At 39.9% G+C, this 27,801-nt stretch overlaps 4 protein-coding genes across 6 annotated transcripts; 2 read left to right on the forward strand and 2 right to left on the reverse strand.

Moving 5' to 3' along the window:
* Positions 1-280: 280 nt before the first annotated feature.
* On the forward strand, positions 281-8,422 carry rpn2 (ribophorin II). 2 transcript variants are annotated; one of them, XM_056363476.1, is made up of 18 exons: positions 281-357; positions 697-887; positions 1,005-1,100; positions 1,432-1,607; positions 1,700-1,775; positions 1,964-2,098; positions 2,210-2,386; positions 2,476-2,594; positions 2,761-2,866; positions 3,861-3,952; positions 4,054-4,168; positions 4,366-4,560; positions 4,660-4,746; positions 4,843-4,938; positions 5,416-5,491; positions 6,533-6,662; positions 7,210-7,306; positions 7,742-8,422. In XM_056363476.1, exons 1-17 carry the CDS (start codon positions 345-347, stop codon positions 7,259-7,261), a joined length of 1,932 nt encoding a protein of 643 aa, XP_056219451.1. In that variant the 5' UTR covers positions 281-344; the 3' UTR covers positions 7,262-7,306; positions 7,742-8,422. The 2 variants fall into 2 exon arrangements, with proteins under 2 accessions (XP_056219451.1, XP_056219458.1); XM_056363483.1 differs by lacking the exon at positions 7,210-7,306.
* A 454-nt stretch (positions 8,423-8,876) lies between these two features.
* ghrh (growth hormone releasing hormone) lies at positions 8,877-12,354 on the reverse strand. The gene is made up of 6 exons (XM_056401772.1): positions 12,238-12,354; positions 11,909-12,017; positions 11,137-11,241; positions 10,423-10,527; positions 10,197-10,319; positions 8,877-10,072 (listed from the first exon to the last, which is right to left on the reverse strand). Exons 2-6 carry the CDS (start codon positions 11,986-11,988, stop codon positions 10,060-10,062), a joined length of 426 nt encoding a protein of 141 aa, XP_056257747.1. The 5' UTR covers positions 11,989-12,017; positions 12,238-12,354; the 3' UTR covers positions 8,877-10,059.
* A 1,433-nt stretch (positions 12,355-13,787) lies between these two features.
* Positions 13,788-19,191, forward strand: cdk5rap1 (CDK5 regulatory subunit associated protein 1). The gene is made up of 13 exons (XM_056405736.1): positions 13,788-14,240; positions 14,329-14,432; positions 14,512-14,546; positions 14,725-14,825; positions 14,906-15,116; positions 15,252-15,372; positions 16,227-16,457; positions 16,675-16,772; positions 16,874-16,929; positions 17,309-17,439; positions 17,536-17,685; positions 17,894-18,034; positions 18,893-19,191. The coding sequence occupies exons 1-13, from the start codon at positions 13,955-13,957 to the stop codon at positions 19,028-19,030; spliced, it is 1,803 nt and encodes a 600-aa protein (XP_056261711.1). The 5' UTR covers positions 13,788-13,954; the 3' UTR covers positions 19,031-19,191.
* Positions 19,192-19,342: 151 nt separating this feature from the next.
* LOC130187834 (bactericidal permeability-increasing protein-like) lies at positions 19,343-26,989 on the reverse strand. 2 transcript variants are annotated; one of them, XM_056405749.1, is made up of 16 exons: positions 26,923-26,989; positions 25,094-25,201; positions 24,887-25,001; positions 24,670-24,801; positions 24,419-24,574; positions 24,218-24,281; positions 23,669-23,729; positions 23,486-23,577; positions 23,182-23,358; positions 22,361-22,420; positions 22,111-22,278; positions 21,955-22,022; positions 21,809-21,851; positions 21,663-21,726; positions 20,035-20,111; positions 19,343-19,851 (listed from the first exon to the last, which is right to left on the reverse strand). In XM_056405749.1, exons 2-16 carry the CDS (start codon positions 25,194-25,196, stop codon positions 19,810-19,812), a joined length of 1,422 nt encoding a protein of 473 aa, XP_056261724.1. In that variant the 5' UTR covers positions 25,197-25,201; positions 26,923-26,989; the 3' UTR covers positions 19,343-19,809. The 2 variants fall into 2 exon arrangements, with proteins under 2 accessions (XP_056261724.1, XP_056261733.1); XM_056405758.1 differs by lacking the exon at positions 26,923-26,989 and having other exon boundaries at positions 25,094-25,836.
* Between the last annotated feature and the right edge of the window lie 812 nt (positions 26,990-27,801).

Genomic DNA, 27,801 nt, shown 5'->3' on the forward strand with positions numbered 1-27,801 from the left:
ATGCACCACAAAGCTCAGAACCTTATGGGACCTTTTTTTTTCTTTTTTCTTTTTACATAATCACAAGTTATCACGAATATGTTAGATCCTGCATGGTTTGCATTATGAATACACCAGTTTATCACATAGCGTAACAATTAACACAATAACTGATAAATTAAATTAAATTACATGTTATATCTTAACTTTTTTCTACGTGTACTTTGAAAAAAAAATCATTGCCTTGTGCTTTTATTTTGAAATGTAAAATGTACCACCGGATATTATACCTCTGGTGACAGCTCACTGTCTGAGACACCGGAAGAAATCGTCGGTTTTGGTGACGCTGCATAAGACTGCAAGACATGGACCGGTCTAGTAAGTGAATTAATTCATTAATTCCGAATGTATTGTTAGATATGTATGTTTTTTGTTTTAATTACGCTGTGTATGTAGTTACTGAACTACCAGTGTAAGTATTGGGACAAAAATACCGCCCGGTGCATGCAGTGTGCTGCTTTCTACTGATGTTAGCTTGTTCGCCTCGTAGCTAACCCTGCAATGAACAAGAGAGCGTAATTTCAATGAATGAATACATATCGCCAACAAAGATAATGTATTATAAAAATGGTTTATGTTTCCTCTCCTCGGCGATAATGTATAAATACACGTTTGGACCAGCCGATGGGTAACCTTTTCCCCGCTCTGTGTCCGCAGGGCTGTTCGGGTGCTTCCTCCTCAGCCTGGCTCTTGCTGGAGCTCAGGCACTGACACCAGCGCACCACCTCTCGCTGCCTGATGTGGCCCGACTGCAGAACCTCCTGAGCCAACAGTTCACTGACCTGGAGTCCGCGTACTATTCTGTTGTGGGTCTTACCAAGCTTGGAGCGGCCGTTTCAGAGCACAATGTAAGAAATATCAATCCCTTATGGTTATTAATCCTGACATAGAAGGCTGGACTCTATTAATAATTCAATAATTTGCACATACATTTAATGCTTTGTTAAATGTGTTTCTCTTTGTAGCAAGTATGCCAGTTCCTCAAATCCCAGCTTGATCCCACTAGTGTTGACTCCATCTTCTTTGCTGCTGAGACCAGTCAGGCCATTTCAGGATGTGAGGTATGGAAATATTGTCTAAATTGTCCTAATGCCATTATGTTTATCATTAAACACATAGTTTGGAGTAGATAAATGTGTGGTGCAACTGGACAATATAGAAAAATAATTTACAACAATCTCATCATATTTGTCTAGTAATATTTCTTTGAGCATTTTGAATCTGCATGATTGGTCATTCTTATTCCGTCATATAGTTATAATGATGGTAAAATAATTGTAAAACATAATTGGTTTGGCCTGTACATTGACGTGAAAAAGTGGTTAAGGCTGTATTATAATTCAAACACCAAAGTACTGAACAGTTGACATGAGATTTTTGTTCACTCCATAGATCCCTGTGTCCAATGAAACCCGCGACATCCTCCTGGCAGCAGTTAGTGAAGATTCAACCATGACGCAGATCCATCGAGCCGTGAGCGCACTCAACTCTCTGGGACTTCCTCTGGCATCTCAGGAAGTTGTAGGTGCCCTGACAGCTCGCATCAACAAGGAGGACAATGTTATGGCGTAAGTAAAGTGTTAGTAGAGTGTTTAGAGAACGCTCATGAACAAATTATTTGAATAATTAATTCACAACAAACTATGTTCTCTTTGGACAGTATCACCTTAGCTCTGCAAACAGCAGCTCGCCTCTCCCAGCAGGCAGAGCTCGGAGGAATACTGGAGGAAATCGAGGTGAGCACTTTAACTTCCAACAGGTGGTGCTGTGTCACTGTTCTTTAAGTCACAGCAAGACACACTGAACTCTAATGCACAGTGTGGTTGTTGTTTTGTTGTATTTTTTGGTTGTTGTTGTTGTTTTTTGTTTTTTGTTTTTTCTTAGTAGAATTCGATTTTAAGATATTTATGCTTTTTCCTCTCAGGATCTGACAGCTCGTTTGGATGACCTCGGTGGTATCTACCTTCAGTTTGAAGAGGGACTCGAGGCAACTGCCATGTTTGTGACTGCTGCTTATTCCCTGTCAGATCATGTGGACATGGAGCCCCCTCTCAAGGAGGTATGATATCTCTCCTTCAAGTGTTATTTCAGATTTTGTAATTTCTTCTTGTTTTTCTCCTTGAAACTGATTGAAGTTTATGGTCCCCCCACCCCCCCCCCCACCCCACAGGACCAGGTCATCCAGCTGGTGAATTCCATCTTCAGCAAGAAATCCTGGGATTCTTTGGCCGAGGCCTTCAGTGTGGCAAGTGCCGCCGCCGCTCTCTCCAGCAACCGCTTCCACGTGCCGGTCATTGTCAGTGCTCAGGGCCCAGCCACAGTGTCCCACAGCCAGCCAACCCTGCAGGTACAGATGCTGGATATCGAGCTGGCTACAGTCCTCTGTCTGGTTTTTAATCATCATGTAGTGACACTGTCTCACTGTTGCATTCACAGCTCCTTGTTACTGATGTCATGTCTCAACCTCTGGCCTCAGCCAATGTGCTGGTGGAGTCTGCGTATGCTGTGGCCTCCAAGAGCATCATCCTCAGCCAAGTGCCCTTCACACTTAATGAGTATGTACTGTTAGAGATGAGTCTTAGCTTTACATTATGCTCCTCATTACTTTAAAATGGTCCCAACAGCTGGCAGATATATATGCATTTCTTTACAAGATTCACCTTCTTTATTTGTTTATTAATTAACATGCACTGTATCGTTCTTTTTTTTCCTTCTTTTCAGTGGCGTCTTTGAACTGAACTTCATGTCCAACCAGCCCGCCAGTGGATATTACCAGTTTACCATTGCAGTGACTGGGGATAGCCGACTGGTTGCCAATCACGTCGAGGTGATTTTGTACTTAGTTATTATATTTAACTTGAAAAGGCAGTACATAATTATAATTACTTGCCAGCTATGTGCAGGTTACATAGTCATTTATTTAAATTAAAGGGCCAATCCACACATTTTACACATGAAGGTTACACAGTTGTGTAATGTCATTCCATGGCTCTGGAGGAACTTTTAAAGCCCTGCATTATAGTAAATGTCTTATTTAGCATTTGTTGAGCTTGACCCATCTTCAAGCCATTATTGCTGAAATAAGGTTCTTGCAAGCACGTCAACTTGGACTCACTCACTTGAGTTTTAATGTTTTTTAATAGCAAAATCAACATAGAGAAAAGATTAACAGAACAGGCCGCCAGGGGCAGAACATATACCACACCCATATGTTTTTTATCTTTATCTTTATGTCAGTTTTTAGTTTTCCCGGAAATAGAAAAAAATGGCTAGAAGTCTCACCCAAGACCAAATAAACGGCAGTACAATTAAATGGAGAGAGAAAAACGTAATAAAGGTGAGGTGAGCTCTCTCATTGAGGCCATCTCAAGTCTACAACCGTTTCTTATAAAAGTAATTCAAAAGAATTTGTCCTTACAGTGATACCCAGTCATTACGCATATAATTGACTGAATATACTCAGTATGGAAGGAGCATGTAAATGTGATAATACAGATAAGATATAGAAGATAAAACTTTATGGTCCATTAGATTTGCATAAAATGGACATTTGTCTTTCACAACGTGGCAACACAGTAAAAACAGGTTTAAACAAAAATGATACAACAAGACTTGTAAGAACCATGCAGGATGACAGCGTTATACTTCTTTATTGCACTATAACCATATGCAATAATCATTTTTTCCACTACTTTATAGATAGATAGAAAGAGAATCTGGAGCCCCCCCTTTAAATCTATTTGGTCTCCTTGATATGACAAAGTGATGCAAAATGATAATGTGCTCATATAGACTCGTGTTCTGACTCTGTCCTCCTGTAGCTTAAAGTAAAGGTGTCCACTGAGGTGGCTGTTACTAACATGGACCTCTCTGTGGTGGATAAGGACCAGAGCATCGGCACAAAGACCACCAGGTTAGAAAACAACTTTGACGAGTGAATTCCCTCTCGCTGAAACTCAGTGGCATGACAGAGGAATACTGAATGCTTTGCCCCTCTTTTTTTAAATGACACAGAGTGGACTATCCTTCCAAAGCCAAGAGCTCCTTCACCGCAGACAGCCACCAGAACTTTGCCATGTCCTTCCAGCTGGTTGACGTCAACACCGGAGTGGAGCTTACCCCTCACCAGGTATGTAATCAGAGTCTGTCTGTTGATGCTGACTTCATCTGCTTTCATAATCACTGTTGTGACCATCCAGCCATTATAATGTACAACTGCTTAGTCAAAGCAATCATGAAAACAACCAGCCACTTTGACTGTTTAGCAAAAAATGGAGCTCTCAACGTTTTCCTAAGATTAAGACCTTTTCACATTCTCTGTCACAGACTTTTGTCCGGCTGCACAATCAGAAAACTGGCCAAGAGGTCGTGTTTGTGGCTGAACCCGACAGCAAGAATCTGTACAAGTTTGAGTTGGACACAGCAGAGCGGAAATCAGAGTTTGACTCCATCTCCGGGACCTATTCCCTCTACCTAATTGTTGGGGACGCTACCTTGGAGAATCCCATCTTGTGGAATGTGGTGAGTATCTGTTCAGACTTAATGGTGGTAATGAGGATTATTTACTGAATGACCAGACGATGAGAAGTCAATACTGAACCTCTGAAATTGTTTTGAAAGGCTGATGTTGTTCTGAAGTTTGTGGATGAAGAGGCCCCAGCTACCATTCAGCCCAAGACTCTTTATGTACCCAAACCAGAGATCCAGGTAATATAACTTGGTCCTTATTTGGATCTGATTTACTGCATGACAACAGGAAATGAAATAGTAATAAATTGTTAAAAAATCTCTCTGTCTCTGCAGCACTTATTCAGGGAACCAGAGAAGAAGCCTCCCACTGTGGTGTCCAACACCTTCACTGCACTCATCCTGTCTCCCTTCCTGCTTCTGCTCATCCTGGTAATATTACAAACTTTGGAACAAAATGCTTCCTGTTTTTCTGATTTTTATGTTTGCTGTGGCTAAACTGTATGGAGATAATTTATAAATCATTTATCCTATTTAAGGGCACAACTAAAAGCCAACCTACATCCATTATTAATCAACAATTTTTTAATAGAGCATTCAGCTTTGTTATTGTTGTTGTATACACAGTGTGGTCTAGTTTTTATTTTCCAGAAAAGCTCTTCAGCAGGAAGGCTTCATACACAGTGAATGAGGCTCCAGCACTGCATGAATATTATGCTTATTTTAATTTGAAATCACAAAAGCTATGAGGTATTTTTTCCCTGGCATTTGCAGTGCTGAGTAATAGTTATTGTTACAGTGGTTCAGTGCATTGTGTGCGAGGCTGTAAACAATTTTTCAGCTCTTTTGTTTGCAGCTCTTGAAGGGGATGAAAATCACATTGTCTTTTATTCCCCCTCTCCTCTTTAGTGGTTTAAGCTCGGAGCCAACATCTCCAACTTCAGCTTCTCTCCCAGCACCATTCTGTTCCATGTGGGACACGCAGGTTAGTCCCGTCTTTAAAATGAAATGTTCATCACAGATACCACACAGGGTAAATGTTCATAGAACAAAACTGGAACTTTCTAATGGGACCATTTATATCCATTGTCTTTGGTTTACCCGGATACAAGCGCAGCGCAAGGGCTGGGACAACGCAGTGACGTAATTGAAGTCATTGACTACGTGAATGATTTGCGTCTGTGTAATCTATTTGAACAACATGGCGGCGTCTACCAGCAGTACGACGGAGCGTGTGGAGCAAAACGCGGCAAAAAAGGCTCGCACACGGTCCTCCAAAGTTTGGGAATACTTTAATCTTGACACCAACAGTGCGGTACCATGCAGTAGTCTGCAGACTCTGCAAAGTGCATATGGCATATCACTAGCACGACAGTCATGCACGAGCACATAAAGAGGAAGCACCCTGGTGCAGTGTGTGTGTGTGCGTGTGTGTGTGTGTGTGTTGGACGGGGCAAATTGTTATATTAAATGACTAACTGGAAAATAATTGCAATAAAATTACTGTTAGGTTGATAAAAAAAATAATCGTTAGATTAGTCGAATAATCGAAAAAATAATCGCTAGATTAATCGTTGAAAGAATAATCGTTTGGGACAGCCCTACAATGTACATAATCATAATGGAGTGAAATGAAATTCCACGTATAAACTTTGCATGGAAAAATGTACCTCTAGCCGTGGCCCTAACAGCAAACTGGCCTTTTGAAATGATTTGTGATTTGTTTGATTTTGTTGTTTACTGTGTTTTTACAGCTCTGAAAACACAATATAAAATGTGTTTAATGTAAATGTTGCCTTGGTTTTATTTACTGTGGCAAAACATTATTAAAAATTATTTTACAAGAAAAGATGGAAATAAATCTTGACCAGTTTCAAGGTGCTGCTGCATCCACTTGGTGAACCACTGACGTATAGTAGCTAATGTTAATATGGTAGCATATTCAAGATGGCGTTCTTACCCAGCAGCTGTTTTGTTTGGATGCTGATGTTCAAGTCTTCTCAAGTCGGCTGTTTTTTCATTTCAGCCATGCTGGGCCTGATGTACGTCTACTGGACCCACCTGAACATGTTCCAGACTCTGAAGTACCTGGCGATTATTGGCGGTGTAACTTTCCTCGCCGGGAACCGCATGCTGGCCCAGAAAGCAGTCAAGAGGTATGTCTCCTGATGGTGCCTGGCACAAATGGTTCCTAGAGGGTCCTTTATCCCAGAGAGAAAGCCTAGCCCCTTTCAGACGACGAGGACTCGGGTCTTTTGAGGCCTCTCGGTAGTTCTTAGCTCCAAACCTGAGGAAAGTGCCTGTTCTATATGTGTAGCTCCTCAGTTGGTCCCCAGAGGCTGATTTCAGTGCCAGGCTCAATGCGAGGAGATCTTGGACCAGGAGAGAAGCTCGGTGGCAAAATCTGCACGAGTGATGATCTGAGTGGGCAATTTCTTCACACCCTCAATATGTAGAGCCCTCCAAGGGCCAGAGTGAGCAATTTGTAGCTTGTGCCACAGACTCAAATCGTCACTCTGTAATTATTCACTTACAACAGCCCATTTAACCCTTTTAAGCCAGTACGATATTGCAATTACTGATTTCACAAATGTCTTTTTTTTTTTTTTCAGTCAGGACTTTTTCTGCTTCCTTCTCTCCTGCCAGTCTCTCACTTTTTAACCCCTCTGTCCACACCTCGCTGTCTCTTTACTCCTCTTTCAGGATTGCCGCAGAGCAAAGTAGTAGGTTGGCAAAGTATAGGAGCCTACGATAAAGCCCCCTTTTGTAACAAATGACTCGGCCGTGCTTCCAGGCTGAAGTAAGGGCATCCACAGTGTGCATTTCCATACTGGCTGGCAGCGTGCATGGCTGTGTGGTGCTCACTCATTTGAACTCCAGTGTTCACATATGTGTACTTGCTGCCCTCCCCCTTGGTTTGCCTTATCACTCACTCACCACCACCCCCCCCTCCCCCATGATCATTACAACCATAGCCATAGCAGCACTTTGGTAATCCCTCCATTGTGGTTAAACTCATGGTTCTGGTTGTACCATCACGTTTGAGTGACATGTTTTGTGTTCATGGACCAAAGTATGCGCTATCTGAAACTGGGACATTTGTCTGTTGCTCTTGCCAAATTACATTCTGTTTGTTGTGGAAGGTTGCACATTACAATGCATGGATTAACCCTTCAATCATTCATTCGTCTCATGTTGGTGATAACTAATATCCACTCTCTCCTCTCTCCCACAGAATTGAGAAAAAATAAGAGCAAGAAAAAAATTAAAAGAAGACACTGACGAAGATCATCTTTTTGTTTCCAAGGAGTCATTCAACAAAATCAGACTTTAAACATGGCATGGCAGTTCAAGAGTCCAATCAACAGCTTAAACATGCAGTTTGTCTGTGTTGCCAAACGGAAGAAATTGAGACATGACAGCGTGTCTGAGGACAAACAGATTCTCTGATTCACTGAGGGCTGTAAAGCTACTGATCATTGCACTTCATCTTCCTGTGAGATTTGTTTTCTTACTGTCCAACATGCCAGTGTTTTCTAAGTGAGCTGGGATTTTTATTTGTGGTTTTCTTGATGGAATTTGGGTTCATTTGTGTTTTTTCTTTTCTTTTTTTTTCTTTTTTTTTTTTGTACATTCCTCTTTGTTGTTGCTCAGTGCCCATTTCACCTCCTTACTGAAGTTCTGAGTCAACATGTTTCATGGTAAAACACCACTGGCAGGAGCACTGACATTTGGATCATCACTAACTACGCCAGCGTGTTTTGCCTGTTTGCGTCAGATGTGTCGGAGGAGCAGTAGCTTCCCATTTGATACAGAGTTTGCGTCCCCCAGAAAAATTGTTAATAATAAAATACGGGCAATTTGCGGATATGATGTTTTTGTAATGAAGAAGAGGAAATAAAGAAATTGAGGTGAATCCAAGTTTGTGCGTCTTTCTGTAGAAGAGAAAATAAAAAGCAACACAGAGCATATTTTAAATATTAATGAAGTATTTCTTCTGAATGGATTGAGACTGTGAAGGTTGAGTGGAAAACAGAAGTCAGGGAGACACAGGAGAGTCTGCTGCAGTTTAAACAAAGAAGCAATGGAGAAAGAAGTATTCACATCCTCAGGTAAAACTATCAGGAACACCTTAAACCATTTTTTTACTTTTTTTGCTGCACATTTCCCCAATGAAGGATAAAACATATAAATGAATAATGTAAAAATACAGAAATAGAATTTTTCATTATCAAAATTTATTTATTTTGCATTTATTCATGTAGTTATTTATACTTATTGTTTTGTCCCTCATAATTTCCGTCTTGTTTTTCCTACAGGTGTATCTTTGCTGAGCGGTGGTGGAGGATTGTAACAGAAAGAGAGAAGGGGTTTGAAACATAACCACTTTATTATTATTTATGAATGCGACATTTCATTTCTAAGAGCGAAAAACGATTACTTCTTGATGTAACTCCACATTGGCCAGGCATTTTGAATCACCTTAGCAGAAAAAAAAAAAAACACTGGTCCGGTGTCATTAATAACGATAATGATGGCTTCATTCCATTTAAACATCCCATTACACCAGACCAGTGACCAGCAAACACAGCAGCAGCAGCAGCGTCCTGAAACGCTCTGAAAGGAATGCAGCCATTACTGATGCTAATTTCACCTGTTGTTTTCCTGCTGTGCCAAATGATCTGCATTTAAGAAATTCTATTAGGAGTCCCAGTCTAAAAGGAGCCACGCAGCTCACAGCAGAGTGAGAAATGTGGATTGAGCGCCCACATAGTCCTGAGAGGAGGTCGAATCAGGCAACTGACGTGTGAACAAATGGGCGTAAAAGCTAAAAACATAAAGTACTCATTATGTAGAATGACATTATTACGTATATTATTGGATAATTATTACAGATGCAATCAACGCTGCAGCATTTTAAGGTCGCTGGTTTAGGTGGAGCTCATTTGAAATACATTTGGTAGTTTAATCTTAGTCAATACATCATTCTTATTAACTGATTGAATGTTTTTAGGGCTGCATGACTAATTGGGCAACTGAATAGGCACAGCTCATTAAATGAATCTAATCTGGTCCTGTATGTTTTGTATACAACATCTTAATGTGACACATTAACTATAGCTGTCAAATAAATGTAGAGGTATAAAAAGTGCAATATGTTCCTCTGAAATGAAGGATAAAGAAGGATAAAAATGGAAACAATTACCTCAATTAAAGCACAAACACCTCAAAACTTTATCATTTATACATTTTTACTCTCTCTCACCACACTGGTTCTGAGATGAATCTTGAGATTTCATTAATTATTCATTATTGCTATTTCAGATTAGACAATTTAAAAGTTCCTCAGTGCCATTTTTTTTCCAGTCATGAGCTGAGTTGCAGGTTTTTCTTCACAGCTTTTAATGGGAATAGAAAAATGACAATTTGATTTGCATTTGTAAAGAGCAGGTCGGAGGAGGTGTAAGAAAACAAGCGGTGATGGTTGTGAGGGGTGAAGGGGTGAAGGGGTGCTGAGCACTGGCAGCTTTCTGATTGTCCGATCCACAGTTCTCAACTCAGCAGTCTGTACAGAGGAGAAACTCAGGTTAGTGACAGACTAACATGTCATTATTATTATTATCATCATCATCAGATTAGAATGTCTGTATGTTCCAGCTTCCATGGGTGTATTGATAGTATTGATTCACCTGGGCCCCATGGCATTCCCGTGCACTCTGTATCTCCGATTGCTCTGAATGGATGTAAGATCTTCTTTATACGTCCCCTCATAGATGCCTGACTGACGCTTCATGTAGCTCTCGCTTTCATCACTATGGAAAAAAAAACACCAACAACTCATGTTACAATGTTTCTGTCGATATCCTGTTGGATTTGAATATACCGGAGTGACATCATTCCTCTAGTAACACCTACCCGAGCCGTTTGCCCATGATTGTCTGAAGGAACTTCCTGGCAGAGATTTGGCCCAGGACTTTCCTGTAACTGTTTGTAAAGATGGCGTCAGCGTGACGTCCTGAGCTAAAAATCAGACAGTGGACAATTCAGGTAAGTTCAGTTATTACACAACAGCATTTTTCAACAGTTGTCAGAAAAAAAAGTGAATTCAAGTATAGTGAAGCAACAACAGAGGATCTGTTATCTGTCTGCACATATGGGTGCAGAGGATTTCAAATTATCCAGCTTCTTCTCTCACAAATGATCTTTGAAATATCCTTGTCTGAGCTGTCAACAGATTTCTTTGGAACTACTTTTGAATTAATAAATAATTATTATTATACTACTACTACTACTACTGCTACTACTAATAATAATAATAATAATAAACTGTTGTCAGACACTTCCTATGAAAGGACATGGTGCTGCTGAATTCAATTAAATATAAATGTAAATTTAAATATAAATGCTGTGTGCACCATAAACAGAAATGTCATTCACCTGTATTGTATTGGGGTGGAGGCTGAAGTCTTAGAGGCAGATATCTCAAATGTATCTGCCTTACATTGGTAGATACCATGAGAGGTAAATGAGAAACATAAAATATGTGTTTTTTTTTAAATGTAATTTAGGTCAACGGAGCCTTTAAGCCATCTTTTACATTGGCCACTCAGTCCACATTAACATACTGACCGTAACTCTGCTCGCTCCCTGGGAGGACTTGTGTCATCGCGCAGCTTCTCTGCTGGATTATTTATAGAAGATGTCATCAGGATGGATGTGTCCCTCTGGCCGAACCTGAGAAATATCCCCATTAACTAAACGAATAGAACACTGTATTCAAAATTCCTCACACACATTATAACCACACTGACAATTTTTCACCCAAAAGAGAAACTGATAGAATTATAATGCAGAGTTTTGATGACGAAGATGATCCTCAGTCTAAGTACAAAATGCTCCAGCTCTTGTAAAATGACATATTCTGCTTTGACACAGGACACTGTGATCAAGCTGTTGTGTAAATGCAACATGTGCAAGTGACTAATCCAGACACCTTGGCTCCTGTTAGCATAAGAAGTCATTAACTTTCAGGTTTGAGTGTTATTTTCTGTGTGTTATTAGACTTGTTCATCTTAAATGTTTAAGTTAACTTTATGTTTTCCATCTCACTTGGTAAAGACATAGGCTGTTCTCTAAAGCTTAGCAACATTTATTTTATGCAGATAATCTACAGAGTGTATTTAGAGTAGTGTTTGAATTTGTCAGTATCACAATTAAAAAAAATCCTTTATTCAAACCAATAGTCTTCCCCGCTTCTTTCTCATCAATAGGCAACTATAAATCTGAGCCGCTGAGCTGACCAGGCATAAGCTTTTTAAATAACTTTAAAAACACTTATAAATACAGTAATAATGGAAATGAACAAGAGGTGAAAAATTTCAGTAAATCTGTCAGGACTTACCTAATGGATGGGTAGAGCGGGGAACCTGATAAAGACATGACCAGGCAACAAAACAGGAGCAGTGCAGCTTTCTCCATCATCACAGCTAGTCCTGGAGAAGAATGGACGGCTAGAATAAATGACAGGAGTAGAAATTACATTAGAAAAAACGCTGAAACCACAGTTTCCTCTCAGGCAGCCTTGTGGCTCTGCAGAAGGCACTGAAGTTGCAGCAGGCAGAGATGTTTTCTGAGATGGAAAATGTCAAATTTGAATTTAAAATGTTTAAAATGATCAAAGCACAGATATTACATTAATTCACATGTACATTCAAATGTTGTCAGAGTTACCTTGATATTTTATGTGAATTCCCTGCAGTTCCTCTTTATTCAGTACCCTCCTCTCTCATCATCACTGAGTGCCAGGAAACACTGGACAAAAGAGACACTGGAACAGTACTGTGTGTTATCCGTGCATCCATAGTCAGTTTATACTGAACCTGTAGCTCCCAGTCACTCCCACATCACACATGATCTTTCTCTCTCACTCTCTCTCCCCCATTGAGCGGAGCTATCTGCATTCTCTCTCTCTCTTACTTTACCAAATTCATATTTGCTTTATTGGCATGAACAAATAAATACAGAAATGCCACATATATTATACATGGTTACAGTGTAAGTTTTATTTCATTATAACAAATGAAAAAACATTATTTAAAAATAAATAATAATAATAAATGTATAGTATGTGGTAGGATGAGATATAGTTTACAGTTGATAATTAACATTGTTAAGAGCCATTACATTACCATCTCTGTCTTATACAGTCATTATGCAAATCGCTCCCAAAAATAATGTAGCTTGTGAGGAAATGCATGCATGCATTATAGACTTTCATTTGAGAGAATTATGTCCAATGCAGCCTGGTTAGAAAAACAAATAGACAAATCAAAACAAACAAACAAACAAAAAGTAGAAGCCGCTTTAAAAGTGCCTATTATTGGACACAATGCTAAAAAATAATTTACAATCAAATAAAACAAAATGAAATCAAACTGCATATTGCTGCTTTAAAAACTAAAAGGCATTTGAATAAAAATGACCATATTTTATAATGTTTAATTTTTAACAGTTATGTGTTGCAGGGAAACAGGTTGCATTGTTTTAATGGTTTATGCTGTTTATATCCTGTATTGGTGCTGCAGATGGGGTGATAGCAAACATACTGACAGTGCTTTTTTCAGGTAAAAAGACATTAGTGCACAGGGATTGGGTCCATGACTTGAAAAATAAGTGGGATCTGTATATCTCACCAATAAAGATTCATTCGAGATGTGAGGGTTATACCAATACTAAAAGGTCATTTCAGAGCTTTCGCCACCCGGAACGTTGTTTTTAGTGAAAGGTTTTTTTTTTTTAGACGGACCGTAAAATTTGACGGACCAGGGGAAGACTTTGGCTAACGGACAGCCAGGGTGCAAGATGATTCTCTGATGTTTACTTTCATCTTCGCTGAGCAGGACACCCTGAAGTACTAAACGATTACTTTTTTTCAGACTTGGCCTCCAGGATTTAATCGAGCTGTTTGATAATAAAAAGTCTGGTTAAGATACTGAATTGTCTCCTAACACTTCGCCATTTCAGTACATTTCTGAAAGCTAACACTCACGGTTACTTCAGTTTTACCCATGTACAGCTGAATTCAAAAGCGTATATCATTCTGAATAGTTTTGGTAGTTGTACATGAGCTGTTATAAGCTAGAGCTCATGCCACTGTTCCCAAAACTAACACCGATACATAAAAACATTTTCATTCAGACGCTTTTCCGGGTTTGTGTAACGTTACTTAGGAAGGGGGAGATACCCTTCTTGACATTTAGACATCTTTGGCTCCACTTGAGGAGTGCGTGAATGACATTTAGCCAATGCAGCTCGCACACATGCAGTAACTTATTCAGCAAGAAAAACAACAAAATGTCAGCTACGAGTTAGTACTACGGCAGCTCACTGAGTTGTTCTGTTAGAGCTTTCAGTTAGCCTTTGCTCTTTGTGCTATAGCTAGCTAAGCATGGAATTCCTCAGGACTTTAAAACCCTTGTTTACTCTTCCCCAACACTGGATACCTGTCAGGTGTATCCCAACCAGATGTTGCTCTAATTTAGCTAAGGCCAGTGTCAATTCAAGGCAGAGGAGGACAGCTGTGGACAGGTTCAGGACCCAGTTGTCCTCTGGTCCAAATTTTCAGGATTTCATCAAAGGAGTTTCAGTTAATAAGACTCAACCTGCAGATGAAGAGTCCTCAGACAGACATGGTTATCTCTCTGAGGACTTGGAGATGGGGAATTCAAGGAGAGGTTAGTCTTTGTGATTGAAGGCTATTGACAGAGTTCATGTTGATTGTCTGGGACAAATGCTGAATCTGTGTTTTGTTTTTTGCTCCAGTGTATTTTGAAACCTATGGATGTCAAATGAATGTGAACGACACAGAGATAGCCTGGTCCATACTACAGAGGAAGGGATATCTACGCACGAGTGATTTAAATGAGGTACAGCTGAGTCCTGCTTTTTTTTGACCATTTTAATCAGTCAGCGCAGTTAGGTTAAGATGTCTTTTTCTGCTTGCAGGCAGACGTTGTCCTTCTGGTTACATGCTCCATAAGGTAAGATAGTGTTGTAGCTTAAATGTTACTTAATGTTAATGTTACAGTCTCAGGAAAAACCTAAATGGCTGCTTTTGTATGTGCAACAATTATATAAACTTTGTAAAATTTGCATCACAAGGTTTTCACATGCTAGATGCACCAACTAACAGAGAAACCTCAACTCGTTTCATAACAGAGAAAAAGCTGAACAGACCATTTGGAATAGACTACAGCAACTCACAGCTATGAAAAGAAAACGGTTAAAGACCCACACACCAATGAAAATTGGGATTTTAGGTAAGTGAGTTCACTAATGTACACATATGTGATTGGATTACAGCGGCTACTGAGAAATGTTAATGGGTGTGTCTCTCCAGGTTGCATGGCAGAGAGGCTGAAGACTGAGCTGCTGGAGCGGGAGAAGCTGGTCGACGTTCTCGCAGGTCCAGATGCGTACCGCGACCTCCCCCGCCTCTTGACTGTAGCTGACGGAGGTCTTCAGGCGAGCAACGTGCTGCTGTCTTTAGAAGAGACCTATGCTGACATCATGCCTGTCCACTACGCCCCTCAGGGACACAGTGCTTTTGTGTGAGTGTGTGGATTTGTTAAGTGGCAATGATGGTTTTGGGGGAGGTTATTCGCCCTCCACACCACCTCCTGTTAATTCTCAGCAGCTCTTAGTCTTTTATAATGTACCATCTGATGGTTTTATGTGTCCGGCAGGTCCATCATGCGAGGCTGTGACAACATGTGCAGTTACTGCATCGTCCCCTTCACCCGAGGCAGAGAGAGGAGTCGACCTGTCAGCTCTATTCTTGAGGAAGTTCGTCTGCTCTCTGACCAGGCAAGTTATGGCCTCAATGATAAAGTCAGTCAGTTTCCTACACTTGTTTATAACTGAAGGGTTTAATTTCTGTTAGACCAATGACTGCACTGACAATAGGGCTGTTAGACAACAGGTTTGTTAGACAGTAATATTTTTCTAATTAACGTCCTCAGAAATAAAGTTTTGTGTGAGCAACTGTTTTTCAGATCATTTCTAACATCAGTAACTGTGACATATGGCAACTTAACTGAACTTGTATTAGAGAAAATCTGATTATATTTTAGTTTAATAGTGTAACTGTAACCTCTCAAGCTAGGTACCAACTAAGAGGTGTAATATATGACATATACTGTGATCATATATATACATTCTCTAGATATATGAAGATATAAGTTTATAACATACAAATACTCATAGTAAAATTTGTATATTTACTTTAAAAATATCTGTGATTCATTTTTATATGTTGCAAGCATATATGTTAACAATATATATTTCATTTATATGTATAAGTTTATTAAAACAACATACATATACAAATTCTATATGCCTAATTATGTTTTTCACTAATTTTCACCCAACTGTATTTAATACCAACATACTGTATATTGACAGGCTTATATATATATAGATATGTTCCAATTTCTAATTTCTAAAGGTTTTATATATCATTTTTAAATGTACATTTGTATATATATATATATCATTTGCGTACGGGTCTATTTGCGTACGGGTCTGTACATTAAGATGAATAACTCAGATTGACACTTGGTATTAATTGCTAGGTGATGCTCAGCGTTCAAGATTAATATTAACATTCCAGAGTGAACAGCGTCCCTGACCAGTGCTTGTGTGGTGGATGTTTTCCTCAGGGTGTGAAGGAGGTGACGTTGCTGGGTCAGAACGTCAACAGCTACAGAGACACGTCAGAAGAACAGTTCTGCGGCTCGGACCTGACCCAGCACAGCCGCGGCTTCAAGACGGTTTACCGAACAAAACAGGGAGGCCTGCGCTTCTCTGACCTGCTGGACCGAGTGTCACTCATCGATCCCGACATGAGGATCAGATTCACCTCCCCTCATCCCAAGGATTTTCCTGACGAGGTCAGCTTTTAAAAAAAATTCTGTTGACAGAGCAGCTGCTGAAAACACATTCTCAAAATGACAGTCCAGTGTTGATTTCCAACTTGGATGACAAATATAGATGTTCAACAAAGTGCCAACTAACAAGACCGAACCCCCGTCTGTTTCTGTGTATAAGTCCCATATTAACTTGGCTGACTGACGCTTGCTGACCTGGTTTCTGCGTTGGTGTTCACAGGTTTTGCATCTGATTGCAGAACGAAGAAACATCTGCAGCCAGATTCACCTTCCAGCCCAGAGTGGGAGCAGCCAGGTCCTGAAAGCAATGCGTCGTGGGTAAGAAACCGTCGCGCTATTCAGTTTATAAGGTCTCTTAAAATGTTAGTAAGTGTTCTGATAATGCCTCTTTTTCTTTAAAAAAAAAAATGAAAATACAGCTACACAAGAGAGGCTTACCTTGATCTTGTGAAGAACATTAAGAAAATCATCCCAGGTAGGTTATGGAATTCAGGTTTTTCTTTATTTTGTCTCCAGCTTTATTTTGTATCCACCTATTTTGCACTTGCACATAGTGAGAAATCTTTATATTACGTGGCCAGACTTGTCCTCAAACCCACTGAAGTTGCACAATGGAAAGATATTAAAACATATATAACATGAACATGCAGTTTAGCATGGTAATAGAAGGTTTCAGCTGATGGTCAAATATTGTCCGTAGCCCAAAGAAATCTCAAGCCAAATATTTAAAAAAGATGCAACAGAGCCACTTGTTGATGAATAATACAGCTATATCTGCAGAGGGATTAAACATTAAAGAGAACAGAAAACCCTGAACCCTGGTGTGTTACACATCATTGCTGTCTGTGTGTCAGAGGTGAGTCTCAGCAGTGACTTCATCTCCGGCTTCTGCGGTGAAACGGAAGACGACCACCAGCAGACTCTGTCTCTGATCAGAGAGGTGGGCTACAACGTGGGATTCCTTTTTGCCTACAGTATGAGGAAGGTGAGCTCTTGTGCGTTTGTAGAGTGCATGTATATTACACCAAAAAATCTTTTGTCAAGTTTAGAATTAAATCCCAGTCTCCCTCATCTTACCCAGAAAACCAGCGCCTACCATCGGCTGCAGGATGACGTGCCGGCAGAGGTGAAGCGGCGGAGGCTGGAGGAGTGTATCAGTGTGTTCAGGGAGGAAGCTGCGAGGGTCAACGCCGCTCTCATCGGCAGCACGCGGCTCGTCCTGGTGGAGGGAGTGAGTACTGCACACATGACTGGCACACGGTGACTTGTTAGCAGTGTTAGGCTCGCTCTTTAATACATATGATATCTACTATATATTTATCGCCCTGCTGTGACCCTGCACAGGATAAATGGTTTAGAAAATGGGTATATGGATGTTGTACTTTTACCAGGTTGTTACCAAGCAACACTGCTCATCTCTGGGTTTCATTTTGATGCAGAAAAGTAAAAGATCAGCCGAGGACCTGTGTGGGAGAACTGATGGCAATATGAAAGTGATTTTCCCCAAAGAGGACGTTGCTGCTCAGTTCGCAGAATCCAACACTGCACCGATCAATGCTGGAGACTATGTGCTGGTGAAGGTAGGGCTCGGTTCATACAGATCGTCCTGGTCCACACATTTTTAAATCTTCCTCCAAATAGAGTGTGACAGATACAGCTGATATTATTGGTAGATATAAAATTATCACAGATTTATTAGTAGCGGTAAAAATTAAGTGACAAGAAGTTGTTGTAATGAAATGCCAAAGATATTTTAAGGTTGTTAGAAAGAAGATTTTTTTTAACACTATTTTAGTTAGAACAGCGTTTGTTATTTCACCTGAGAAAGTTTCTGTATTTCTCATTTATCCTCTCCCTGGTTTGGAGTGGGTGTGTGTGGCTCAGTAGGAAAAAAGGTGATGTCATGTACTTGTGTGCACCAATCAGGATTCAGGAACATCTGAATCTGAATCTGACGACAGTCTTTTTCATCGCTGTCAATTCAGTCTGATCAAATGCACACAGTCCTGATGAAGCAGATCAGCTCAGTTTTTGAGCATGCAACTCTTAATAATGATCATTTTAAAATAATAACATATATTGTATATTATGTGTTTATGTTGTTGTAATGTTACCATCTCTCAAATACTAACATCGCTGTCACCCTCAAAGACCCAGTTATCAGTATGAGATGGAGACAAGTCTCTCCGTAATAGTCACAAAATAAACATTTCCAGATGTTGGGGTGTAGGTACACCTTTAATAAAGTCACATAAAACTCATGTCAAGCTGTGACGTAACAACCATAAAATCAAAGTTAAAAGATAACAGCATGAAAAAGCATGTTTTCTCCCACTGAGCGTTAGGACTATCATTTCAACAATCATCACAGTACGGTACTTTCAGAGATTTCATCGTTCAGTCATTTATTGTTTTGATGTTTTGTGTTTTTAACGTAGATATCGTCGGCCAACTCCCAGAGCCTGAGAGGTCGAGCCCTCGGTCACAGCTCCCTGAGAGGCTCAGTGAAGCACTGTGAGACTCTGCCTACTCACCGGGTTGATGAACGTGTGGCCTCAGTCAACACCGTCGATTGACACAGGTGACAACACACTTTGTTCTATTCTCTTGTCTGACTTTGAAGATACATGGAGGCTGTTTTTCTACAGACGATGAGCTACGAAAACTGCAATGGATTATTTATGCTGTCGGTACCGTCTGTGTGTATGTAGATATTAAACTACTTAAGATACTGAAACCTGTTTGGATGATATAAATTAAAAGAATACTGTCTGTTTTGCTGTCAGCAGTGGTGCCAGATTGATGTCATGGCATTTTTTTTATTTTTTTTGTGGACATTTTCCAAACTGGTTTAAAAATGTCATTTGGTCAGCACATTTATACAATCGCTGCGTGAGGTACAAAGTTGGAAACTTTGAGAAAGAATTTGCCTAAAGTCAGCAGGAGAAAGTGCTGTGATCTGCTTTGGAAGGAGCACGTTATTTCAAAAAAAGATGATTATGGTGACAGCAGCAAATCCCCCCATCCTCCTGCAGACTGTCGCCTGTTATGACAGGGCTGCAGTAACCCTCGTGGAGAGGTTCGCTACATTTCACATGTAGAAAAGCTGGACACAGTTCACATTTAAAAGAAAAAACAATATATAAAAAAAAAAGAAAAGATAAAAATCTGATGTGAGATCCAAATGCAAACCAGAGGCATGCTTTTCTCAGGCTTGCAGGAGAAGTAATACTTGCACAACACTTGATTTCTTCGAAATTTCTCTGTCAGGTAGTTGTGCTCTTGCTGTGATTGTGCTTACATAATGGCGTGCTTCAGTGCAGAAAGGCATCCTGGGAGTTTTAAGGCATGCAGTTTATCTTGCAAACTGAACATCTGTTCCAATCAGCATGTAGTCCTGGAGAAAAGCACAGCAACAGCAGTTAATAACAGCTCTGAGATGATTCATTCTGTTAATCAATTAGATATTTAAAATGTTTTCTACCATGTTTTTAATGTCAGATTAGCCCTCATAAAATGCCAGTGATATAATACATGTAACACATGCAGGTACTTTTATCGAGAATATAATGTCTCTGACCTTCAGGACCTGAACCTGAGTGTTCACAAGCTTCATCTTTCCAATTGCAGGAAGTGGGTATCCCTTTGCAAGTTGAACTGTGGAGCGAAATGAATACATTTAGATTAACTAGTCACAGAAATGTGGCAAACATTATAATGATATTATTAAGGTTGGATTTATAACACAAGATAATTATACAGCACAATTCATGCATTAAATGCAGCTCAAAGTGCTTTGCATAAAAAGATGATAAACATGAAAAAGAAATACAGTAAACACCACACGCATGCTGAGAGAGTAATTAACAACTTTTAAACTGGTGCAACCTTATTACAATGAAAATGAAAAAACAAAACTTGATGAAAATTTAAAGATGCTATCAATGTGCAAAGTGGTTATATAAAAACAAATACAAAGTTCTTTATGAAGGACAACAAGAAAGACACATTTCCTGTCTCCTCCGACTGGGGGGTGAGGACATTTAGTAAATTAGCAGAGGGTGATCAGAGAGACTTTGATATGGTATGAATTAAAAAAAGATATATATATATATATATATATATATATATATATATACCATAATCCAGGTAGTCCATCTTAAAAATTTAACAGCTTTAACACCTCCCTCTCTCTTTCTTTCCCTCTTACATCTCACTCCCCCACATTCCCCATTTATTTCTGCGACTATGGTCTCTCATCTCATTTCTCCCCTTGTGTTTGTCTCACTCACTGACTGTAATTGTGTTCGATGATATTTGGCAAGGATGGTCTGTAGATAGTTTACAAAGTAACCAATAAACTGCCAGCTCCGATTGGCTGATTGCACAGGCTACTGCTTCCATCATCCTCAGTAAGTTTTAAAACCTTTACACCATTTGTTTGAATTGAGAAAGGGTGAAAACCAGATAGCAAGCAGAGAAGTCAAAGTAACTAAGAGAAATGGAAAGTGCTTTTCTCAGTAGTAGTAGTAGTAGTAGTAGTATGAACGAAAACCTTTAGTATTTTGTCTTGCAGGCACTTAGTCGACAACCAAAGTATTTAGATCTGATGATGGCGCTAGATTAAAGTTCAGGGAATCAAAGTGATCACAAATCACCCATCCTGCAATTCAATTCATGAACCAAATTTCACTGCAATCCATCCAATAGTTGTCAAGATATTTCAATAAAAAGCAAAAATCTCAACATGTGGTGGCGCTAGAAGAGAAGTCTGCAGATCACCAGAGTCAGTAGGACACATTGTCTGAGAACCATGGATGTCTGTACATATATTTTATGGCGGTCCATGAAATTTCAGTTTGGACCAAAGTGGTTTGTTGCTCAAATGGCTAAAAATGTTGTAACAGTATCCACTTTTTATATAATTAAGAGTGTTAAATGCCATTTAATTGAAACTCGGTTCAAATGAACAAATGAGGAACATAATGGCTGGTGTCGATACCAAACAAAAAGACAAAAAAAGGTTGGGACCCACTGGTATTTCTGCTTGAAATGTAGGCATTAAGTAGATTGGATTTGAAACTTACATCAGAGTCTAAACAAAATCCCCTGAACTCTGTGCTCAGTGTTGATCTGCATGTAACAGTCTGCGTACTTGACACGGCACCTAGTTAATACAGAATACAAACCGAAAATTCACAAACTCACCATTCACTTGGGGTATGACTACCAATCTGAGGACGACTGACAGGATGCTGCTGAGGGAACTGACCTGTGGGTGAGGGGTTGGGGTTAGTTCGTTGACTTGGAGCTGATGAAACACACTGGGAATCATGTTAAAATTCATCCCTCACCTGAAACTGTCCTACATAGCTTGTCCCCAGGGTCAGCGCCATTCTGCAAATGAGGCAAAATTAGACCGTGATGTTCATCTCTACAGGGACCTTTTGGCCCCCGTTTTTCTCCTCTGAGAACAAGTCCTGATTTTTAAGTAACTCACTTGTTGAGGGAGACAGATCCAGCCAGCGTCATTCCACTGACAAACAGTTTGGTGCTGACACTGGTGTCCTGTAACGTGGGATAAATATGGTGAGAGAGTTTCAGTGTTTTTCTGAATCACACAGTGGCTTATTGTCGTGCCGGCTGTTTAACCCACCAAGTTCAGGACGAAGAGGGGGGTAAGTGTGCTGTTGGGTTGGATAGCGAAGGCCGTCACGCTGCCGGTGACCTGAATGGTAGCGTTGTTGGGTTCAAAGGTGACGACGGGATCTTTCACTGTCTTCACCTGCAGTTTTACCATTAGACCTGGGAAACGCCTTCTGATCTGAAAATACACGGAGATATATACCCGACAAACTTCCAGTGAAGGTGATCTTTCTTATCAAATCAGTGGAATGTGTTGTCACCTCCGGGATGAAGGTCCCAAACGTCCCGGTGCTGAGTCGGATGGGAGAGATTTTCGGGATCTGTTGCGACAGAATGACAGGAAAGAAAATTCAGTAAGATATCAAGAGGGAGCAGCTCACCATATCCAGTGTTGGGGAGTAGTGAACTACATGTAATCAAACCAGTTGTTTAACTACATTTTCAGAAACTAACTTTTTTGCCATTTTTATGTAGTTAACTGAAACTAAAAAACAATGTTGGGTCATCAATGGAGAGGAACCATTTTTATTTTTATTCTTTGAACCATTGCTTCTCTTCTGTAATTGAACAGCCAAACCCTCTTGTTCATTCACTGTGAGCACTGTGAAGACATGTCCGGACAATGCATTCGTCAGGCAGCCACCACCACACACCTGACCTTTGTTTAGTGCATGTGCAAAAGTCGAGGGTGGGCGTTGCTCAGTGGTCACAGAGCTACATCATCATGGAGTAACCTCGTGAACCTCAGTCTTAGGAAGAATCATCATGGCCGCACTCGCAGTTATTGTTTAAAAAACCAAAGCTGACGTTCCAGCAATTTCCCATGAATAGTTGCTTTTTTAAAAAAAAAAAAATGTTTTATGGTTTTGCAATAAACTTAACTGAATGGTACTTTTTTGCTGGCATGTGACTTTTTTGTATTTTTACATTGTCACTTTGAGTAGTTTAAAAAAACATTTTGTAAGTGGCTTTAGTTAACAAAACTAGATTTCTCCTTATGGTAGCTTTGCTGTAGTTGAACTTCTTCTAATGTAAAGTCATTGGTAGCATTTAAGGCTAAGCTTTCGAAAAAAACACTGACCATATCATCGGTGATGCTCAGGGTGAGGATTCCAGCTCTGTTGTAGACAAAGCCTGCAGAGTTGACAGTGAAGGAGGACATGCCCATGTACAACATGTTGTTGATCTGGGGCGGCAGGGAAAAGGCCACGGGGGAGAATGGAGGCTCCTGATGCCTCCCGATATTGTAAAATTCTCCCTAAAGGGCAGAAGACGAAAAGAGAGAGGCAGAAAAGCAATGACAGTCTGTTTGTTTATCATCACCTTGAACTGTCGGATTCTAAAATGTAGAAAGGTTTAAGAAAGTAAGAGGTAAAACTCTTTACCTTCAAGCTCAAGTCTAAAGAAGAACTTGTAACTGTGGGTGATGCCACCATAGAATATTCAATCTCTGCATGCTTGTCTACCTTGGCCAGAACTGCAGGGAAGCAGAAAGTCACTCATACAGTCAGCATCAGAGAAACAGCTAAACGTGTTTGATGGATGTTGTTTGTACATGGATGTTTTACCATTGAGAGTTTGCAACTGAGGGTTCAGATCAGATATTGCGTTGGCCACCAGAGGGCACATCTGTAACAATAAAGAAGAGACAAACTCTTATGTATCTCTCCATGCAGCGTACACATAAATGTAATCAGTAATGACTATCTAATAATGTCAAACTCACAGGAGCCATTATACTGCAGAATCAATACTTTCACTTTTGATACTTAAAGTACATTTTGCTGGTAATACTTCTTCACTTATGCATAGTATTTTGAATGCAAGACTTTCACTTGTAGTTTCACATTAATTTATTGGTACTGTTACTCTAGACATACTGAGGAAGTTCATTCATTAATTATGATGTCATCCGTAGCAGCAGGCTCAACCCCAACCCCGTCTTTTAGCCCAGGAGTTCCCCAGTAGAAGTTGCTCTGGGCAGCTTTGTGAACAAATCTTAAGAGGAATCTTTTAGCTGCATTTAGGAGGACCCCTAGTGGTGAAATCAGACGCTTTGGCAATAAGATCCCCATAGAGGGAGCGTGGTCATCAAAAACAGGCTGGTTTCCCCTCACCTGTTTCTGCACTGTCTTTTGCAGAGCCCTGTTAATGAATTTTTTGAAGAGATTGTACAGCCAGCTGAAAGAAAAAGCAACCACAGCAATTAGGGAAGTATTCAGTCCATCAAGCATGACAAGTAAAACCGGAAGCTGACATTTATATTCCCTCACATAGGTTCAAACGTAATGTAATATGCCCAGCAGGGCCTATTTTACCTGGCTCCACCGTGGAACTTGACCCTCACACTGCTGACAGTAGCAGCACAGTTGACAGCACTCACTGCTGGTCGGCCTCTCTCGTCACTCTTGACGGCGATGCTTGTGCCGATGCCGAGTCCAGTCACACTCAAATCAAATGAGCCCCTGTCCTTTCTGTTGGGAGAGAGAGGAGGCGCCGCTGCAGCAGAAATATCACAAAATAGATTTAAATGTGCCGTAGGAGGTGGAGGTTTTCTTTTCTCACTCACATTATTCGGAGATACTTGACCCTCCACCTTCCACGCAGACTGAGGTTGGCATTACCAATGGACAGTCTGACGCCAGTCCCCGGGACAAGAGTCACTCCAGACTGTGGTAACGCCACGTTCACTATTTGAATACTAGAATAAACAAAATGCTCAGTTCATAAAACATCACCTTCACCAACAGAATTTTCATGAGTGCCGAACATATAGAGCCGCTTACTTCGACAAACTGTATCTGACTTTGCCGATAGGAGACACCCTCTGTTTTCCTGACATGTCTGGGATTTTGATGGTTTTGAGTTTCTGCTGGATCGAAGCCATGCCCAGTTGTCTGCCTAACAAAACCAGAGAAAACTGGAGGATGAGAAATTCAAGGCGCTCCATAGAGAGGCCAACTAGAAGAGGAAACTTCTGCTGCAAACCCTACCATATTCAATGCCTTTTTGTGTCAGCTTGACCTTTACTCCAGGGTTTTTGCTTGAGGTCGTAGAGATGAGAGCCACCAGAATGAACCAACCGCACAGAGACATCTTGACTGTTGAGAGATAAAAAAAGAAAAAAAAAAGAAAAAAAGGGGAAGATCATGAGCAAAATTCTCACCTTTTTTATTTTTATGAACCTGCCCCAGTAGATCAGGCGAAGTTTCTGCTTTTGTGTGGTTGACATGTTTGCTGTTCTGCAAGGAGCACTTGAAAAGCAATAAATGAAAACTTCCTGATTTAGAGGACTTTTACTTTTTATCATTAAAAGTTACCGCTTCCTTATTCTTCACTGAAATATCCCATAGCATAAATTTATTTAAGTCAGGGGTGTCTTTTCAAAGCACAGCTCTTTCGGTTTTTAAATAATGTCATCATTTACCACTCTCCATGATAAAGATAATCTATGCTATCGGGTGTGTATGGAGTTCTTTTTCCGAGTATTTTCAAGACTCTGTAAACTTGAAGATCCAGAGTGAAGTCCCTGGGTCAGTGGTGGGAGAAGTACTCATATATTAAATATACCAATACAACAACATACAAATACTCCAATACAAGTCCTGTATTAAAAATCCTGTTTAAGTGAATGCAGAGAAGAACTTAAAGGATCAAAGTAGTTGAGAAAAGTTTCCACCACTGCTTTGGGAAATGGATTCCTGCTTCAGCTGAGGCCTGAAAGGGCTGACTGTCAGTGCTGCAGGCGAAACCACATGACCCCTGATAAGGAGGCAAGCTGGAGTTTTATTAAATTAGGCTGAGAGTAGAGGCCAACTCTGCCATTTGTTTGTCCCTTTTAAGTTTGCATTTTTGATTCGATACACAAATGTTGAAGGTTTCACTGTGGAAAATACGCTTCGGATAATTCAATTCAATTCAAACTAAAAGAGTACATTACATTTTAAGACACAGCTGTAATACAGTAAGTATTAGCATATGCCATGACATTAAAACTCAGCTGTCACATGCTGATTGTCCGTGATCAAGAGCTCCATCGGTCATTCAAAATCTAACCATTTTTTTTGGTTTGCAGATGATGTTGCTTCATCCGTAGTGTGTTGCATGTTTGAATGATAGATTTATTCTCTGAAAGAAGAGACTGAATAATAAACAGACTGAACGGAAAAAATTGAAGACATGTGACTAACATTGGAAAGCTCTCTTAAGTTTCTGTGTGGGTCGGAGGTGCAGTAGAGGTCAAAGTGTTTACTTTTCTGTATTTAGATAGTCAATAGGCCATGGTATCTTTTCAACAAAACTGTGTGTAAAAAATGGAGTGAAACAGCTGCTTATCATCACAGGCTACACACCAAAACGACAGCACTCAGTTTAGCTGAAGCAGCTCTATTTCATCTAAATATGCATCCAAAAACACTAGCAACACTGATGATGCAGAATATTAGGTATTAAAACCTGTTACCTGTTGTAATGTTGTGGTTGGTCAGGGAATCTTTCTTAATCTGTGTTGCACCCTTTTATCACAATTTACACAACATGTAATACTTCTTTGCTTCTCAAATCAAAGGACAACAAAGTTCTTCATGAAAATTAGGTTAATATTTCTTTGCAATATATACATTATTTAGGTCCATCCATGAATATCCATACATACTCTGCAACAAATATGCAATCAAACAAGTCAGAATCAAGGGCACAGTTAAATCCTGCAGAGTATTCGTATGTTTTTGGGTTATGAACTAACTTTGGATCATCATTATAGACATTAATCTTTGAGAACAAATCTCATGGCTCTATAGAGTAAATTTACAATCGATCTTACCTGAGCAGCAGCTTGTCAGGACCAGATGCTCTCTGCTGATGCGTCAGAGTGTCGGCTAATAAGGCAGAGAGAAAGAGGAACAGAGGCACATGGCCTCTAATTCACTTACTCAATCAGGAACTGGACTTGGCAAGGGGAATCTCCCAGACAGCAACAATAAGCAAATGTAATATTTGACATGTCGACAGAATGTCTCACTGCCCCGCCCTTCTGAAAGCTCAGAATCAAAAAAGACCAACAGTGGTTGATGTGAGTGTTGTTTACGTAGTATAAACACTCTGGAGCTGCAGCTTTAAATGCGTGACATAGTTAGGGATCAGGATTTATCTTTGCATGTTTGTATTGTGCTGTGTTTGTTGCTGATCTGCTTCCTAGTCCCTTGTATGAATTTCCAGTAAATTCTTAGATTAGATTAGATTAGATTAACTTTATTAATCCCACCACTCGGAAATTCATTTACCACAGCAGAAAAGAAATATACATCAAAAATACACCAAATATACACTAATAAATACAATATACACAATACACACGATATGTACATGAAAAAGTGCAAGTTTGCACAAAGTAGTAAACTCAAAAATTGGGATATTATTCTTGAAGCCAGTTTCTAAATTATGTGTGTCAATTCAGGCAAACCTGTACCACAACACCTCAGCCAAACTTAATAATAGCAAATGTTTGCAGTAAAGAAGGAGTAAGTGGTGTGTTTATCAAACCTACTTCTGCTTCTGCTGCCTTTAAACTCTTTGGCAGAATAAAACTATTTTCAGCATATCGCCATCAAGTGTTTTTTTATTTTACAATTTCCGTCTTTCTGCATTTTCCATCATAACTCACAAAGTAGAGATGAAAAATAAAGTCATGCTCTTCCTCTCA

Source organism: Seriola aureovittata, chromosome 2 (genome assembly GCF_021018895.1).
Source record: "Seriola aureovittata isolate HTS-2021-v1 ecotype China chromosome 2, ASM2101889v1, whole genome shotgun sequence".
NCBI classification, from domain to species: Eukaryota; Metazoa; Chordata; class Actinopteri; order Carangiformes; family Carangidae; genus Seriola; species Seriola aureovittata.

Excerpts from the sequence above, each read along its gene's own strand:
- rpn2 (XM_056363476.1), top strand. Across the intron at positions 888-1,004 it reads CGGCCGTTTCAGAGCACAAT|CAAGTATGCCAGTTCCTCAA; the intron begins GTAAGAAATATC and ends TTCTCTTTGTAG. Across the intron at positions 4,939-5,415 it reads TCCTGCTTCTGCTCATCCTG|TGGTTTAAGCTCGGAGCCAA; the intron begins GTAATATTACAA and ends TCTCCTCTTTAG.
- ghrh (XM_056401772.1), bottom strand. The coding sequence starts at position 11,988 with ATGATGGAGAAAGCTGCACTGCTCCTGTTTTGTTGCCTGGTCATGTCT. Across the intron at positions 11,242-11,908 it reads CCGCTCTACCCATCCATTAG|GTTCGGCCAGAGGGACACAT; the intron begins GTAAGTCCTGAC and ends GATATTTCTCAG. Across the intron at positions 10,320-10,422 it reads ATCATGGGCAAACGGCTCGG|TGATGAAAGCGAGAGCTACA; the intron begins GTAGGTGTTACT and ends TTTTTTCCATAG.
- cdk5rap1 (XM_056405736.1), top strand. The coding sequence starts at position 13,955 with ATGGAATTCCTCAGGACTTTAAAACCCTTGTTTACTCTTCCCCAACAC. Across the intron at positions 14,241-14,328 it reads GATGGGGAATTCAAGGAGAG|TGTATTTTGAAACCTATGGA; the intron begins GTTAGTCTTTGT and ends TTTTTGCTCCAG. Across the intron at positions 15,117-15,251 it reads CAGGGACACAGTGCTTTTGT|GTCCATCATGCGAGGCTGTG; the intron begins GTGAGTGTGTGG and ends TGTGTCCGGCAG.
- LOC130187834 (XM_056405749.1), bottom strand. The coding sequence starts at position 25,196 with ATGTCTCTGTGCGGTTGGTTCATTCTGGTGGCTCTCATCTCTACGACC. Across the intron at positions 24,575-24,669 it reads GTCAAGTATCTCCGAATAAT|AAAGGACAGGGGCTCATTTG; the intron begins GTGAGTGAGAAA and ends CTCTCCCAACAG. Across the intron at positions 23,359-23,485 it reads CTTTAGACTTGAGCTTGAAG|GGAGAATTTTACAATATCGG; the intron begins GTAAAGAGTTTT and ends TCTGCCCTTTAG.